At 35.6% G+C, this 18,397-nt stretch overlaps 2 protein-coding genes and 1 pseudogene across 3 annotated transcripts; 1 reads left to right on the top strand and 2 right to left on the bottom strand.

Annotated features, from left to right (window-relative positions):
- Positions 1–432: 432 nt before the first annotated feature.
- LOC140962709 (mitochondrial import inner membrane translocase subunit TIM44-2-like) lies at positions 433–6,392 on the bottom strand. 2 transcript variants are annotated; one of them, XM_073421669.1, is made up of 14 exons: positions 6,110–6,392; positions 5,864–5,976; positions 5,240–5,323; positions 5,041–5,116; positions 4,452–4,496; positions 3,902–4,345; positions 3,735–3,803; positions 2,955–3,019; positions 2,802–2,870; positions 2,642–2,714; positions 2,347–2,451; positions 2,180–2,251; positions 1,099–1,161; positions 433–725 (listed from the first exon to the last, which is right to left on the bottom strand). In XM_073421669.1, the coding sequence occupies exons 1-14, from the start codon at positions 6,188–6,190 to the stop codon at positions 591–593; spliced, it is 1,494 nt and encodes a 497-aa protein (XP_073277770.1). In that variant the 5' UTR covers positions 6,191–6,392; the 3' UTR covers positions 433–590. The 2 variants fall into 2 exon arrangements, with proteins under 2 accessions (XP_073277770.1, XP_073277771.1); XM_073421670.1 differs by lacking the exon at positions 6,110–6,392 and having other exon boundaries at positions 435–725; positions 5,041–5,169.
- Positions 6,393–7,999: 1,607 nt separating this feature from the next.
- LOC140962403 (protein DETOXIFICATION 45, chloroplastic-like) lies at positions 8,000–14,545 on the top strand (annotated as a pseudogene).
- A 94-nt stretch (positions 14,546–14,639) lies between these two features.
- On the bottom strand, positions 14,640–18,268 carry LOC140962400 (isocitrate dehydrogenase [NAD] regulatory subunit 1, mitochondrial). The gene is made up of 4 exons (XM_073421272.1): positions 17,649–18,268; positions 15,874–16,113; positions 15,395–15,473; positions 14,640–15,078 (listed from the first exon to the last, which is right to left on the bottom strand). Exons 1-4 carry the CDS (start codon positions 18,123–18,125, stop codon positions 14,804–14,806), a joined length of 1,071 nt encoding a protein of 356 aa, XP_073277373.1. The 5' UTR covers positions 18,126–18,268; the 3' UTR covers positions 14,640–14,803.
- Between the last annotated feature and the right edge of the window lie 129 nt (positions 18,269–18,397).

Raw genomic sequence — 18,397 nt, forward strand, 5'->3', positions numbered from 1 at the left:
TCTCCACGAACCACATCATTTTTAAATTATTAAATTTTTAAAATACTAAAATTCAACAAATTTAATTGTTTTTTAATCCAAACGACAACAATATTTTGATGCGCATAACATAAATTCTCAAAATAACAAAATAATTTGTAAATCAATAATTGCTTAGTTATTTGATGATATGAATAAACACACTCTATTATAATTAAAAAAAAATTTTTTTTGATGATATTATGAATATTTTATCTTCTATATTAATATTATAATAAAACAATATTTTTTAAATTTAAACAATCCATTCTTCCATAAAGATATTATGGCCCAACCATTTTCCTCCCATTATGAAATTAATATATTTAATTTTAAATAATTTGTTATGTTTTACGAACCATTATTTAACTTAAATTATATCATAAATTCAAGGTATTATTTTTCGCTTACTTCCAAGTAAATTAGTTTAAATTATCCTCACCTCACCTTTTACACGGTTGAAATTGCTAACAAAATCGCTCAAAAATTTGATTGAATGAGATGGAGACGACAAAATCCTCATCCACTCCAACATTATTTACTGTTGATGTTATTAATCAAATGAATGAGATTTAAATGAGGGCCCTAACACCAAGCTGCTGCATTTCTCTAAGCTTCCAAATATAGTAAGGAGCAGCATAGCCATCTCCAAGTTCAGCATCCAACTGCTGCATAGCCCATGCATAATACACCGTCTGAATTGTGTCCTGTTTTTCACACACACACTTAAATCAAAAAATCAATGGAACTCGCAGTTGTCAGAATAGATTCGCGTGCATGTCAACTACTATTAGGCAACCATTCCAACAAAGGAAAAAATTGGTGACGATATAAAGCAGAATCGGAGTTTCCTGATCTAGGAAGGCTTCAAACTTCTTGTTTTTGAATATATACACAATATGTTATATGATATCTGATGATCCATAAGCACATGAACTTAAATTGATGGCTCAAATAATGTAACTTCAACAATGAGAAGATGAGCAGAGAACCCACAAGCTAGACAAAACAAACCCAATTATAAATGCTTCTTCTCCATTTATTTTTAGAGGTTCAATGCAATAAAGGTCTCAGCTTTACCTGACTACCTTCTGTTACTGAACCCAGTGCATCGCGTACACAGTAGACTTGCTGCGTTTGGAACTGTGACAATGTCAAACCAAAAGAGTTGTACATGTCAACTACTGAGCTTTTCCCGCATGGAACATAGAATATGTACGCATCATTTATCCACAGACGAGTTCTTCATGGAAGATCAAAATGACGATTCAACAGAGACCAGCAAATATCTTTCATGGTTATTTTGATCTAAACTCAAGTATCAAAATAGAGAAGGGGAAATAGTTGCTCAAGAGGGTAAATTACATCCACTGGTATGACGCTTGTCCACATCATTCCTTCCGAAAATCTTAATTATGTTCACCTCCGTAAATGTCTATAAAATTTTACATTTACACACTCAAGTATTTATAATTTGGGTGATTGGTATCATGTTTCAGAATAATAAAAGAAAATCATATTTATACACACTATTTCAAAATTTATCTCACCAACATAGCCAAAAATTCCAAGGAGAATTGATTACAAGCAAAGTCATGATAAATGAAAGCTAGATGCAGCGAACTGTTGTCAAGTAAATACGAGTTAAAAATTAGGCATTTGTTAAATTTATTTGTCTTGTTGTATCATATTGCAAAAACATACAGAAACTTCAACTCCTACTCTAGCAATATTAGTATTATATTTCAATCCTTGATAGATATATTGTTTTCCCTCAATGTAAATTTCACAAAACTTACTGAAACTTGAAATTTGTAATTTTTATAATTATTTTTTGATATACTAAAGAAATGAGTTATTATTCATGATTAGTTCAAGTTTACATAATTCAATAGGTTATTAATGGATGCTGGTTTCAAGGCACATAGTTGAAATTATGGCTGTTAAATGATTTACTAATTTGGACACATACTAAAGAAGTAGATATAATTTACCCCACTTGAAATTCTGCAATATGTCAATTTAAAGCCAGGAATAAAAAATGCAATGATTTTTCCTCCTTTTTTCAGGAGGTGATGTGTTTATGTCAATAGGAATATAGGATGTATTCCCATGATTCTCCTCATAAAAGTAAAGAGAGAGCAGACAAGTGAGTTCTTACTGCCACAATTATAATGGGAGTGTCTCCCATCATTTTAGTCTCTCGAATCTCAACTTCTGATATGTGCAAAATCTGCAAGGAAGACACAAAGACAAAAAAATATGGACATGGTTGACATCCCTAAGCTATGAATGAGAAGCACAAAACATGGTATAATGTATTCTCACCTTGTTATCAAAAAAGATCCCTTGGCTTTCAAAAGCTTTGCGCTCTGCTACACACCGCTCAATGACGTGAGAAGTACAGTACTTTTTCAAAACATCAGCATCGCCCTATGGACAGCAAAGCACATAAAAGCATCCATCAAGTTAACTCAAGAATGTGCTTTTTAAAGTTATGCCTTTTGCATCCAAACTAGCCAATATCATAGATAATCCAATTTTCCGTAGCAATATCAGACCCATGGAACACCAAATTAGATATCAAGTTCAACCCTATGCCCTAGTGGACTTGAAGACTTACTTTAAAATAAGCATTAAGAACTGGTTTGACCACTTCTTGAACCTCAGCTACAAATTCTGGTAAAGAAAAAGTCCTGTCACAAAGTTAAGTGAGCGATATAATATTTCTGAATAGCGCAGTTATTTTTAATAATACTTAAAACAAGGACAAGTTATCTTACGGGTCTCTGCGGCGAATCTCTTTAAATGACATGGCAGCATCCGATTCTCCCAGGACAGTCTCACTAATACTGGCAAACAAATAAACAATTTTTAGCCATGTTAATGCTTTAGAAAGTCAAAATTAAAATTAGGGAGAAAGGTGGGTAAAATACTCTTGGATTTTGTGAACAACCGGATGATCACTAGTCTCCCATCTCTCCCGCATATCTTCAGCAATCTGCATTTTATCAATGAGGATGAGAAACTGGTGCTGAAACAGAAAATGCTGGAAAATCACCAAAGATATAAATTGAGATTTATCTCACTTTAATCCTGTCCAAGATAAAACCAAGAAACTTAAGCAGAACGATTCACCTCGCTTTAACATGTCACCACATATCTGTTCTCTCACATGCACATCTATAAACAGTTTATGTATTTATGATTCATGGTAATGATGGTATGAATTTGGGGATGGTTGTGTATAACAAGAAAGTGGAGAAATTAAATGGCACATGAAAATCCAACTACTGTGACAGCTATTAAATAACCTTAGTAATCAACAAAACAGTAGCATCTAGGAGAAACACTACACGCGGCAATTCCATTTCCCAATATAAATATCCGTTAAACAGTAGCATCTAGGAGAAACACAGAACAATAAAAATGAACAAATCTTCTCTCTAGCAATATGTTATTTAATCATACAAGCCCACAGAAAAAAACAACAGGCCTTTCTAACGTCATATGTGCTAATTTCTTCATTTAAAGATTAAAGATATATGACTGACAAATATTCACAAAAAGTAGGGTTCGTATATAAACTCCTATTTCGATGCTCTAGGGGTAGACACCTGACTGAAGAAATTGTGGATTTTAGCAGTGTGGATAAAAGAGTAAACAGAGGGCACAACAGAGAAAACTAAAATATCATATTTCATGTTTCAAATTACCTCCTGGCTCTTGTCAAGTACGGGTTCACTTATCCCACTAACACGCTTGAACATAGGATGGCCTCGCATCTGAGACATCAGTAAAAACCGTTATGTCAAAAAGGGAATACAAAACATAACTAATCCAGCATACAAATGAGCAGATATGGATTCTCATGTCATATCACCTTATTCTTGAATGCCTCCCATTTCTTACTCCATGGGGATCGCTTTGAAGGTAACACAACAATCTCAGTTCGGGTGCTTCTTTCAAAGTTTGAGGATGATGAAGCAGATGAAGCATCATATTCGAGTCGCTTTCTCCTATTCAGATTGCCTTTCAACTCATCTATCACGATCCCATAGCTCTTCTTCACCAAGTCAATGGGCTTCACTTCCTTCACTTTGTGGAAAGCTAAAGACAACTTGGGAGAAATAAAATAAAAACCGTCTTTCACCTTGCCAAATAGAGTTTTGACATTATCATCAGATTCAGGTTGCTGTTGCTGCCCCTGTTGCTTTTCTCCTCCAAAGGAAGACTTGTCTCCACCGTGGCCATTTGAGCAATGACTTGATGAAGTTCCTTTGGATCCTGTTGGCTCTTGCTTTCCAGCACCAAAACTTTCTTTAACCTGAACAAAGATTTAGACAGTTCGTGATTATCAAGTTTTCTAGAACTGAATAATGTCACACAAAATGGAACAGACGTGTTCTATCTTGAACCAAAACTTCACACACCTCAATTTTAGCAGCAGTTATCTTTTCTTCCATGTCAGCATAAACCTTTATGAAGATAAAGTAACCCAAAAGTCAGTAACATGTGCAAACTGATAGATAAAAACTAAAACCAGTCCATTTTTTCATCTAATCAGTCATTTGTTCAAGCTTAAATTAAATTCTGTTAATTCAGCCATCATCCCGTCAATCGACTTTGCAAGCTCCTTAGCAAATTAGAATTGCATTCATGGCCATATTATCCAGATTTCAAATAACAAGAAATTCATCACAGCCACAAAAGGTTCGGAAAAATCTATTCAAACAAATTTTATATCACAGCAAAACAATAGACAACAAAGTTGAGTCTCAAGTATTGTGTGCTCAAGGTAAAAAAGCTTTCCAACATGGAAAAACAACCAGAAAGGTAAGCAAACAAATTGAAGAAACGGAGTGCTAGCAACAGTACTCTAGCCTTGATAGAGAAAAACCCCCAATTTTCCATTATTCCGCAAGTAGTGAAAAAAAAATGCAGTTATAGTGAAAAGTCAGCATTTATATCTGTCTGGTCACCTCTCAACGCCATTACAAAACCAATAAAAGAAATTTATACCTTTTTTGCCTTGGCTTCAGCCTCTGTCCAAACACCATCGACATTCTTGTAGAGCTGCTGAGTAGTCTGTTTCGTTCTGCATTTCGCCATTTCACCAGCTCAGAGCTCCCATTGGAAGTGTCTGCCAGCCTTGACATACAAAAGTATGTCTCAGCCTCCATGATACAAATGCTCGCTAAACAAATTGTAATTATATTACCTAGCTTTCAGATCCTCTTTCACGCCCTTTAGTTCCTGTGCCTTCTCCTTAAAATCCTTAATGGACTGTTGAAATTCCTGGTTCCTACACCAAACAAACGAGTCTCTAGTTTCAATTGAAAACAAAAACAAAAACAAAAACAAAATGAGCATGGTATTGATTGGGCACATTGCAAGTCTGTCAATGGCCCCAAGTTAAGCAAAGGAGGCTTGAGCCCAAATGAAAAGCTAACTCCAATAGAGCATCAATATCACAACTAACTTAAGTTGTGATAAGCTCGAAACTATGTGGTCATGTATACACACAAAAATATACATGAAAACAAAAACAAAAACCCATCGCTGACTGACCTCCTTTTTCTCACAGTTTATGCAAAAAAAAACAGGCTTCATAGAATTAGTAGGATTAAAATAGAGTAAGGCACGCAAAGAAAATATGAGTAATCTTTACTAAAAATTGAACTTATATTTCGCATTCCAACCTATTCCATCATAAAAACACGAATGGAAAAGAATCAAAATAACTGAACATAAAGACTGCAATAAAATTGAAGTATCAAGGAGAATGACATGTATTCATTAAATCAAGAAGAAAAGAAGATGCCCAGTGTTTTTTAAATATTACCTGTCAACTTCACCTTTAATCTTCTTAGAGAACTCACTGAAAACGCTGAACTCGCGTCTAAGCATATTCCCACTGGAAGAAACAAACTGCGGCCTTCCCCGTTTACTCGAGGCCTACACAGAAACAACCGCACAAACTATTACCAGATCAAGATGCCATATTTCATGCATACCCCAGCAACAAGAAAGCACACGCACACGCACACGCACATATGGAGAGGAGTAGGTGAGACCAGGAAGCGTGTACCTGCATAGATGCTACTAATTGTGGTCGAAGAAGTATATGCTTGTTTATCAAGAAATCTCTAAGGAGTTTCCTGCTGGCCATCTGACCCGCCCAGGGATTTTCCTTCTTCCCTCGTAAATTGTTATGTAGAAAAATGCAGAAAGAAACCAAATTCTTAGGGTTTTGTCAAGTGTGTTGTGTTTCAAACTCGGCAGAAGAGGAGGAGGCTCTGGTGTGGAGGATAGAGGCAAATGAATTTTCTTGCCCTAATGCTAAAGTTTCCGGCTCTTCGAGTTTCCTTTTTTTCTTTTAAAATTTCCTTTTCCTCTGTGTGCGTGTAATTTTTGTTAAAAAAATACTTAAAGATTACCAAATTGTTTTAGATCTGAATAAAAAATAAATTTTGGAGTATAAAATTAGAACAAATATATTAATATCAATATTTACCGACTTCAACTACGGTTTTAAGTACTAAAATCCCTCGACTTGTCGGTTCGAACATATCGAATCCAGATAGTTGAAAATATTTAATTATTGTTTTTTTTTAATGGAAGCCATGATCATCAGATCAATTGGTCGTTCTCCAACGATCATGATCAGGTGGTCGCTGATCAATTTGATGGGTTTGAACCATCGGGTCGATCTTTATTTGATTTAATTCAAATTGATGTAATATCATAATGATAAAAGATGATGAAACGATATGCTGCAATTCGAAATTATTATATTTAAATAGAATAAAAAACAAATAGACTAAACTACAATATAAAATAATAACATCATATGTGTCCGATTTGAAAGCAAGTCGCAATGAAATAACTAACGATGTTCTGTTACATCAAAAAATCAAAACCAACGAAAAAAAATGGATGAATAAAAAAACACCGTCAATTCAAACTTCTAAAATCAAAATTTGAAATCAACATCCAACCTAAGACCAAAAAATAACAATACTAGCAGGTAAACCACATTACCTCGTGAAATGTAAGTGTTCAAATTCTTTAATAACTTCCTCTTTTCCACATATCTCATGAGTTTTCTGCTGACCATCAGAGCATTTTCTGTCCCTTCAAATTTCATTTGGAGAATGCTGAAAGGATTTTAGAGTTCTAGACCACCACCAGAAGGCGTAGACTGACGAACGCAGAGACTTTGAGGATTAATTGTGTGTATATACAAATTTTTTAATGAAAGCATATATATTTGCTTATCTATATCTATATCTATATCTATATCTTTAAATAATAGTCCGACTTTTTATAAAACCAATTAATTTTTATAAAAATGTTTTATCTATTTTGATAAATAATGTTTTCATATAATTTACTCATAAATACAATATCTGACCACTTAAAAAATTAAAAATTCATACATTCTCTTTACAAATTTCATATTTAATATAATTATGTCATCAGTATCCATATAATAAATAAAAAATTATAACAAAATTTTATAAATTAATCCGACATGTTAATGATCATAATTTATATATACAGTAGTCAATATTTTATACAAGCCCGCTGGGAGACAAAAAACACTCAACGTGTGTGTGTATATATATATGTCCAATGATTTGGTAGCATGAACGACCATCTTCCGTAGCCACTCTCTTTTCTTTTGTTCTGGATTTTCTTATGTTGTCTCTGTTTTTGGAACATTTCCTATCATTCTATCAAGACCGAAGGCTCAGAAACTTGGAGATTATCCTTTCGTCTTCCTCTACTATTTCAAATTTTAACTGGAATTTGTACCCTTTTTAGTTCATTTCGGGGCTGAATTTTGGTATATTCATTTTGCGGTTTCCTTTTTTTCTGCTGTTAGGATAAATTTTCGTATACATATTTCGAGAATCACCAAAAAAAAAAAAAAAAAAAAAAAAAAAAAGAAAAAAATAAATAAAAAAAAAAAAAAAAAAAAAAAAAAAAAAAAAAAAAAAACAATGGCGGTGGCTGCACAATTCAGTGCTGGTGCGTCGGTATGGAGTCGATTGACATGTTGGAACCGTAGAAGGGATATTTCATCACACCAGTCAACAGGGCTTCGAGTTCACCTTAGTGGAGAGAACTCGGGGAAACAGAAAAGTATCGATGGTCGACATTTTGAGGCTTGTTCTCCGTCTTTGGACAACGCAAAAGGGTATCTGAGTTACCCGCTTGTTCGTCATAGGAGGCACCTGTTGTCGAGGTTCGGTAACCACCGGAGTTCCGATTGTGGGGTGCAGTTTCCTGATGTAGATGAAAGCTCTGCGATACGAGAAGAAGACTTTCTCTCTAATTCAAATGGAGGACACAAGTATGATATCCTTTTACTTCGGATGATTTTGAACAAAAGTCCCCTGATCATCGAAGTATTTTTTTGTTTTAAATATAGGCCTCCCCGGTGTTTTTCTTTACCTCAGGCTGGTCCCAGTCTCAGTCTAATGGGCTGGTACATGCTGCTGGGACCAAAGGATCATCATATTGTGTATAGAGAAATTGCTCGAACTGTGTATCTTCTAAGTGTCGGATACAAAGTCTCTACCACATCATACAAACTAAAAGGCCCCATCTTTAATGCTTTTACAAGCTTCGCACCATGCAAAACACATAGAAGTAAAAAAAAGATCATTTTGATGCACCCGGCGCTGCAGTCTTTTAGGGTGGACGAAAGTAGAAAAATTGTTTAAAAAACCTGGATTCATTTTGAAATGGAGCTTAAGGTAGAATTCAGTTTCTCTGAAACCTCTACCTGTATAGCTTTCAATACGCATAAAATATGATGATAGTAATTTCTGACTTTAGTCAAATCTAACATTGTAAGTCCATCTAAAAGTAGGAACTGATGCAAGTGGGCACATGGTTGAACTTCAGTCCATTTTTTGGTGCTGTGATATTTATTGTTGTGAAAATAATGCAGAACTTCTTTGTTCCTACGAAGACTGAAGTCTGTGGCACCTATTGATGATTTTGGGCTAAATATCTAACCTAAATGTCATTGATTATTTTGTCAATAAATAGAACTTATAAGCGAGATGATTAACAATATGCATGACATATCTTTCTGTTGATCTTTATTCTCATTTTTTGTTTCCAGTGAGTTGAACCGCACTGCTTCTTCTGGGATCATTAACACTGAGGATGACTCGGGGGAACCTCCCATCGGCACATCTTTGTCAAAAGATGTTAAGCATGAGCTTGTAATGCTGTCTTTACCAGCAATGGGGGGACAGGCCATTGAACCTCTGGTACAATTGATGGAGACGGCATTCATAGGAAATTTGGGTAAGGTTGATGCTTAGGTATTCAACCTGACTTCTGGGTTGCATTATCATGTAATTTTTTCACATGATCGATACGAATTTTCTGTTTTGTTTACATGGCATAACTTTGAATATTGTGAGTTTGCTTGAAGGTTTAGTTTGCATTGCTACTTCTCACATGATTATTATCCATCAGGTTATGGCGTTTCATTGCTCTCATATTTTACTAGCATGTTTCTTATTTAGGTTCCGTGGAGTTGGCCTCTGCTGGTGTCTCCATATCTCTCTTTAATATAGTCTCAAAGCTTTTCAATATCCCTCTTCTCAGCATTGCAACTTCTTTTGTGGCTGAAGATATTTCTAAGAATGCAAGCAGATTTAACACATCCGCTAGATTTGGAATTGTTGGATAAACCCTTTGTTTTGAATAACAAATGTAAGTTTCTCTTGATGACCGTGCTCTTCTAATTTAACTTTAACTTTTCTTTTCTTCATCGATGCAGGAAAAAAACTTCAGCTTTCTTCTGTGTCGACAGCTTTGCTTTTAGCTGTTGGCATTGGCGTCTTTGAAGCTGTTGCCTTGTCTCTGGGATCCGGACCTTTGTTAAGTTTGATGGGCATAGCACCGGTATGCATTTTCCTGTTCTAAAGTTCTAGAAATTCTATGGCTCTCAAGTCTTCACCTTTTGTTAACTTTTTTCCTGGCTGTATTGTATTTTTCATGTTTACTTGACCATCTTGACTAATTGTTGCTTACATTTCATTGCTTATCCTGAGAAGTTGACTTTTTTTCGTCTTGTAGTCGTCATTGGCCAAATTCTAACTACATAAGGTTTGATTGTATTAAATTTTTTGCTTCTATTTCATCTCTCTACCTTTGCCCCTGGAAATGGGGGAGATCATTCCACTATTTATTTGTAGCTGAGACCTGGAGGTCAAAATATGTAGTCTTCTAAACTTTGCTGAATATAACTTTAACATCATCCTGTTTTTAATCTGAATCATGATTGGTGACGTGGAAATCAAAACACAAGTAATATTGATTTACATTTTGTATTACTCCCAAACCTCCAGTGGTTCGCGGCTTTGAAGGAAGGAATCCTCGTAAGAAGGATAACATATTTACCATTCATTATTTTTTATGTATAATGTTTAGTAGGACTTGATGATTAATTTGTTCTTGTGCTACAAAAGTTTGAATTTGATTAAATTAATGATTATTTGGAGGGAAGGCAATAAAGTTGCACCTTTTTATTATGCCATCATTGTGCTCTAACTAATCACCATGTGATGTTCCACCGAACACATCAGCCACATTTGGCATTTGAGTTTACATGTAACAATTTTTTTTAAGTTTAACTGCCATTTCAGGTCTCTTCTATGCGTATCCCAGCACAACGATTTCTTCTTCTCAGGGCTCTTGGTTCTCCTGCTTTTGTCGTCTCTTTGGCTCTTCAAGGCATTTTTCGTGGTTTCAAGGATACAAAGACCCCTGTGATTTGTTTAGGCAAGTGTTCCTTTACTTTTTTAGTTTAACTGTATTCAAACAGGTCGATAATATAGCTAGTGTTTTTCTTAAAGGAGAACTGATGAAAATTTTTTCTTACTAAGAATGATTAAATAGGTTTATAATGCTGCGTGATAAAGTATCTCAGGACGCCACTGTTAGTGTGAAATGTTTGTAATGAATTTCCTAATCGGGACTTTGAGTGACTTTTAAAGTTAATATGTCACATGTATATGAAATACATTGTTTAAGAAGTTAAGGTCTTTTTTCCTGGATGTCTATATTATAATAGTGGTGGGGACTGAGGACCCATAATGCTGAGTATACAATTATTACATCAATTTAAAAAAATCAGTTTTTTCCATTTACTTATATGCAAAAGACTTTGTTAAACTTGCTTTTAACAATTCTTGTGTTCATTGGTGTGAACTTTGCCTAGGAAATCTAAAGCTTTGTGATTAGACAACTATATTGTCGTTATGATTTAGCAAATTCATTTCAAAAGACGATCTTTTTAAAATTATTTTTCATAAACGACTTTCTCTTTTGCTGCAGGTTTTGGAAATTTTACAGCTGTGTTTCTCTTCCCATTTTTTATTTATTATTGTCAAATGGGTGTTTATGGAGCTGCCGTTTCTACCGTTATATCACAGTATGTGGTCATTTTCCATTTTTGGGCTCAGTTTTTTTAACTCCTCTGTTATTTCTGAGTCCCTTGGTATTTGCTTCATTTGAATATCTAGATTTGATATTCATGTTGCTTGTGTCTAGATACCTTGTTTCTTTTTCGATGATTTGGAATATGAATAAGAGAGCTGTCTTGTTGCCTCCAAAACTTGGAGAGCTGCAGTTTGGTGATTATCTGAAATCAGGTAAGCATTTTCTCCTGCGATTTTAACTAAATTTTTAAATGTGAGCTTCATTTGGTTGATGTGAGGGTGTTCTTTTGATTTCCTTCTGGAGGTGGGTGCCTATGGCCAAGCAGCTACTGATACTCAAACTTAGCTCTATAATACTAACTAGCGACCTTAGATAATCTGTTTTAAGGTTTCTAATGTCGAAATGCATTTTTTTCTCCGTATTCAATAAGTATTGCATGACCATTGTATTGATTCTCTAAAATGTAGCATGCTACCATTTTAGACCTGTATTTCCACTTGTCATCTGATTGCTTATCATACTTAAAATTGGATCATATAATTGTGTTTTCTGTACAAACTTCTCTACTCTCAATCTTTAAGATTCCCTTTCCACACATACTTTATCAGAAATTGGTCGACTGAAGTCTTCCCCCTACCTCAGATGTTTCCTCTAATTTTATTCAGTTAAAAAGTTCTAAACTTTTAAAGCTTACCATGAAGGTCATGGTCCATAATTTTGTCCTTTCCTTTTAATTTTAGTTAGTTTTGTAATAATGTCTGACCTACACACTTGGAAATACACAATGTAAATCACTCAAGACTTGTTCATCGTCTTTAATGTTTTTAACATTTGAGTTCATTTGCCACTTAGTGTGGTTATATGATTTCAAATACATGTAGCTGGAATGTATTAGAAAATCATGTGACTGATTCTATGACTCAGTATGACCACTCTATGCAGACATTAACAAGATACCAGTGCTAGAATAGAACTGCAGTTAAAATTGAGATATCAATATTACAAGTTTCTGCATTGTCGTAGTTAGGTGCCTAAACTTTAACTACTTGTGAATATTAGTCTCTCTTTCACTCTCTTGTTATTGTATATGTATTTGAAATACCTTGTATGCTAGTTTGTCTTTTGGAACTAATAAGCATATTTAAGAAATAATATAATAATACATAACTGACATGTCTTGAAATTGGATATTCTGTTCAAGTCACTGATATGAGGAATATGACAGCTTTGAACACATCGTGCATGCTGGTCAGGTTCAATTACTATAATTTTGACGCCACCATGACTTTCAATCTGGTATTGACTGTGTTTACCTATGTTTGGAATGCCAAATAAAGATCTCATTTGCTAGACACACTCTCCTATTTCTAGTTTTGATTTATTTGGCTCATTCAAATATCAAGGATATATGTTATTTGAATGTTTCTGGGAACATCAGGTGGTTTTCTTATTGGGAGAACACTTGCTGTTCTGCTGACTATGACGCTTGCTACATCGATGGCTGCACGCCAGGGCCCTATAGTGATGGCTGCTCATCAGATATGCTTACAAGTATGGCTTGCTGTATCGCTTCTCACAGATGCACTTGCTACTTCGGTTCAGGTTATTTTTATGGTTTTACCCCTTTTCCGTCTTTTGTTTTTCTAGATTGCTTTAATCCTTTTCCCGACTCATTACGTTGAGCCATCTATCCAGGCCTTGATTGCTAGTTATATATCAAGAGATGATCACAGGAGTGTGAGGGATCTCACACAATTTGTGTTAAAGGTACTTATCTTGTTATTCAGTAGGTTCTGAGGTCAGCTTAAGTTTCCATGTATTGCTGATTCCATTTTTTTTGCTGATTAAGCTTTATTTTTGTGTTTCTAGATAGGTTTTGCCGTAGGAGTTTTCTTAGCTCTGGTTCTGGGTGTTTCTTTTAGTGCTTTGGGGGAATTTTTTACAAAGGAGACACAAGTACTAGGTATTGTTAGAACTGTTGCTTTGGTAAGTGTGATAAATCCATATCTTTCTGGAAGAATTCCGTTAAGGCAGAAACTTCTCCTAACATGATATTGCTGCAAATTGTGCAGTTTGTGAGTGCCAGCCAACCTATTAATGCGCTAGCTTTTATCTTTGATGGACTCCATTACGGTGTTTCGGATTTCCCTTACGCAGCACGTTCAATGGTGATAATCTTTACACTATGTGATCAAGCTTGATAAATGAAAAAAAGCTCTCATATACATACATACATGGTTGTAAAATGCAGATGGTGATTGGGGCTGTGTCTTCTGCATATCTGCTAAGTGCTCCAACCATCTTCGGACTTCCGGGTGTTTGGTCAGGCTTGACACTTTTCATGGGACTGAGAATGGTTGCTGGATTTATCAGGTGAAATGTATCATTGTTTATCTATTAAAGTTATTGAAATGCAGCTCTTTCGTTCTTTTAAGTTTTACACTGGTTTTTGCCAGTCTCATAGTCTCATGAACAGTTTCATTATGCATAGTAAATTTTTCCATGTACGAGTAATTATTGGCTTGAAGAAGAGGAGAAGATAAAAAATTGGCACAACCATTTCTAAACTATATTTCTTCTACTTTCAGGTTATTGTCACATAGGGGTCCGTGGTGGTTCCTGCACGTTAACGAAGCCAAGGTTCATTCCGAGCTGTTCAAGTTGCATCGGATGGATTTTTTTATTACTTTCACCAAAATAATACTATTTATCTTCTATTGTTTTGTCTTTCAGGTCACTGGGTGAGAAATTGAGATGTAGGAATGTATGCATATGAGCCAAGCTAGGAACAACTGAGAAAAAAAAAACAGACTTTCTAGGAAGCAGGAAGCCCGTGGAGAACTTCAAAAATTTTAGATTCAAGACCGTCTGCAGCATTTGAAGAAATGGAGTATTTGGTTCTCTCATTTGAGGCAGATGTGCAGGTAATTTAAGATGGATAATATCGAACTGCTACCGTCACTGGCGTCATGCGGATTTTCCTCACTTCAAATTTTTATGCAGGACAAGAAGTCACATTAACTTGTTAATACTTAGAGACCAAGTGTTAGCTGATGTTAAAGATTTTGAACATCGTAATTTATATTTGCACCACATAAGAAGATATAATGGTGTACTATCAACCAATTATGAATTCAAACATCATGTTAAAAACATAACATGAAAAATCTCAATAAATTGCTATCCACCAAGTTTCAAATTCCATTTGTTTCAAAAATTTCGGCAATTTGCGCATCATTATTTGATAGAACACAAAAATTGATATATATAATCAAATCTTTACAATAACGAAGTGTGAACATGGAGCAAGTCAGTCGAGATTTGCTATGACAGCATCCACAACTTCTTGAGTGGTACTGCTTCCGCCAAGATCTTTTGTACGGTATTCACCTTCAGATATTACGCGCTTCACAGCTGTCTCTAGTCTGTCAGCAAAAGAAGGAAACTGCAGATGTCTCAGCATCATAGCCGACGAAAGCAGTAAAGCTACAGGATTTGCTTTTTTTTGTTCTACAGCTTTCTCATCTCCTACATTTCCTGCAGAGGCACCTTGCTCGAATATGGCATGGTCGGCCCCGACATTCCCTGAAAGAGCAAACCATTGAATTTCTCTTTAAATCAAGAAGATATCATTCATTCATGTTAAATCAAAACAATACAGCTGATGCAGATCCGTGAGCAAACATCGTTTTAACAGATGAGATGGAGTATAACCACGTTCTTTAATTCTAGATTTTTGGTGGTCGGTACTAGAGGGTCTCAATTTCACAAATATGGGCAACTGGAAATTATGAAGTTGAGTTTAAAATAGCTGCATCATGCATTGTCTTGGGATCAAGTAACACAAGTCTTGTCCACGTTGAAAGGAAGAAAAGCTCTCAAAAGAACTCATGATGCATACCTCCGGGCATGACACCAGTACCTCCAGCAATTCCAGCAGCTATGTTTGCTACCAGATTCCCATAAAGATTAGGAGTTACCTGCGAAGTGCAACATTACTCGCTTACAAGGCATGCAAAAAACTAAAGACAAAAACAAGAGACCCATGAATGAGGGGAAGGAGTAGGTGAAGAGGAAGAAGAAAAGGCCTGACAACCACCTTCCCCTTCCTCTCACCATTCCTAAAATATTACTAACAATTGGAGAAGGCGAGACAACATGATAAAATACCACTAGGGACCTCATCCAAATCATAATTTAATTTATCAAAACAGAACGGCATATTAACAAGAGAATCTTCGAGCCAGATCTATATGACTTGCGAGTTCAACAATAAATCGATAAAATGGTTACAACTCTTCAACCGGTTGATAATGCAGCTAATTATTTAAATATCGACAGAAGAACACTGTCAGGATGAATAAATCGTAAATCCCTTACCATGACATCAAATTGCTCCGGCTTGGAAACAAGTTGCATAGAGCAGTTATCCACTATCATCTCATTGTACTGAATGCTAGGGTACTTGCTAGCGATTTCACGGCAGGATTCTAGAAATAAACCATCTGCGAGTTTCATAATATTTGCTTTGTGCACGGCGGTCACTTTCTTCCGGTTGTTGAGATAGGCATATTCAAAGGCATATTTAGCAATTCTCTCTGAGCAGAACTTAGTTATCACCTAGCATTTGGGCTAAATGAGGAACGAAACTATATGAAAAATTTTAAAGGTTCTAAATCATGTTGGTAAACACATACCAGAAAGAAATATGAAAATATTACAATCTACAACAAAGCCATCAAAACTTCTTAAAAGTTATTGAATGTTTTGATTTCTAAAAGCATGGTATATATCAGAAAGATAAATAAAAACAAAACCTACATCTACAAGAAGGTCATCTGCAGCCTTTCCCAGCCAGCAGGATAAGTATGCTACACAGAGACAACTAAAAAGGGAAGAGAGAGGTTCCATGGAAGCATGATAATGACACTAAACATCAATGAACTAAGAAAAAACAGAGGGATTCTAAAAGTAAAATGAGGAGCAAATCACACCAATTCCAAGTCATGTAAAATTTAAAACACATAACCAACAGGAGGTGGCATGGAGACTGTTCTGCAACATTATCTTTTCGGTTAGTATCAATACAAGGAGAGATGCCGTTGGCAGCATGAAGTTAAGGTGAGTGTTAAAAAGGAAAAACCACGCAATGATGCACAAATAAACATAGAATTCAAATAACAAGTCACATAGACACATTCACTAGTAACCCAATGAAATTGAATATGAATTATAATAACTCTGAGGCTCAACCTCAATTCTCATTCTTTCTAGACTTCTAGAAGTTTGCAAAATATTACAAAAAAAGCCACTTTGGCATGTTAACTATCTCAAGCGCAGCTACTGACTTATCGATGTCCATGTTCATGATTTAGATTGAACTTCTATCTTGGACAAATTTTGTTTACAGCCCTGGAATATAAATACATCGCTCTCATTTAGTTGGACTCAATTAATAGCTTCTTAACCTTGTTCAAATTTTAGATCCACCTGTTACCTTACAGATTAAGCCATTTAGGAATCTCGCCAATTGAAAAAAGCCTCTATCTTTATCAATTATGATAAAACAAGTCAACATAACAAACTTCTCCCAAATCCTCCAATTTCGACAATTAGAAGGTTGCAAAACGAATTCATCAAAGTTGGTAAGTATTGATATATCAGCAATATTTTATCAAATAAAAGCGCAAATCTTTATTCATTCAATTTCAGACCAAAGATTCGGTCTGAATTGAGTTCTAAAGCCGGAGATCTGACAAGCCAATCTTCATCCATTACATTTCGTGAAGGTTAACAGTTAAGAGCTTCTGTTTCTTTGTTAAGGCACCTTGCTTTTAACAAATCAGTTGAATTCTTGCTATCTTTAACCTCTCATTCCTTTTTTTCCATTCCCGTTGCTACTTAGTCCTTATCATGGGATACGTGATCCGGAAAATTATCAACACTTATGAGTGGAACTAGATCCTGATTGATATTATCAGAAGTTGAAAACGCATATTAGTCTAATTTTCTATCCAATCTCTATAAACAACCATAAAAAAGGAAAAAAGAAAGCATGGAAATTCCACATTCAGTTTGAACCCAAGAGCAAAAATAATAACATAACGTAGACCATAAAAAAGCATCCGTACACTAAAAATACAGTACAAAACCACCTTGAGGCTTTCGACAACACCAGGAACAACCTCATGCTCGAGGCCCGAGTATTCACCCTCGGTATTCTCCCTAATGACTACAATATCTACGCCATGGTGGCGCGTGGGAAGCCCCTGCAGATTGAAGCAATGGACAAGTGAGGCGTAGAGATCGAGCTCCTTCCTCAATAGCATATTGAGTGAGCTGACTCCTCCACCCACCGGAGTCCTAAGTCCACCCTTAAGGCAAACCTTATTCTTCTTAATCGATTCGATCACCTCCGGGGGTGCACTCTTCATGTCGCCGTGGATGTCGTACTTCTCGAAGTAGACGGGAGCGTGCATGGCCTCCATGACCTGCTCGACAGCGCCGGTAACGAGGGGTCCGATCCCGTCGCCGGGAATCAGGGTGACGGCCCGAGGTGTCCCGTCGCCGGGGCGGGGCATGTAGGTGACTGATCGGATGGAGAGGAGGTGGCTGAGGATTCGTCTGGACATATTATTACTTTGTTAGGAAAAGGAAATTCAAGTGATTAGGGTTTCGTATTGCGTAGATTAATTCAATGAAACAATGAATTTAGGGTTGAGAAAGAGAGAATTCGGAATGGAATGTTTCACTTTGCTTAGAAGAAGGGGGCGATGGCTCATCAGATCAGCTACCATAATAATACAGTAGCTGACAAAATATTTTTTTTATAAATATAAATCAGATCAATATATTTATAATAATAATAATAAAATAACAACAAAAATTATTTATTTATAAAAGT

The sequence above is a fragment of the Primulina huaijiensis genome, chromosome 17 (assembly GCF_012295235.1).
Source record: "Primulina huaijiensis isolate GDHJ02 chromosome 17, ASM1229523v2, whole genome shotgun sequence".
NCBI classification, from domain to species: domain Eukaryota; kingdom Viridiplantae; phylum Streptophyta; class Magnoliopsida; order Lamiales; family Gesneriaceae; genus Primulina; species Primulina huaijiensis.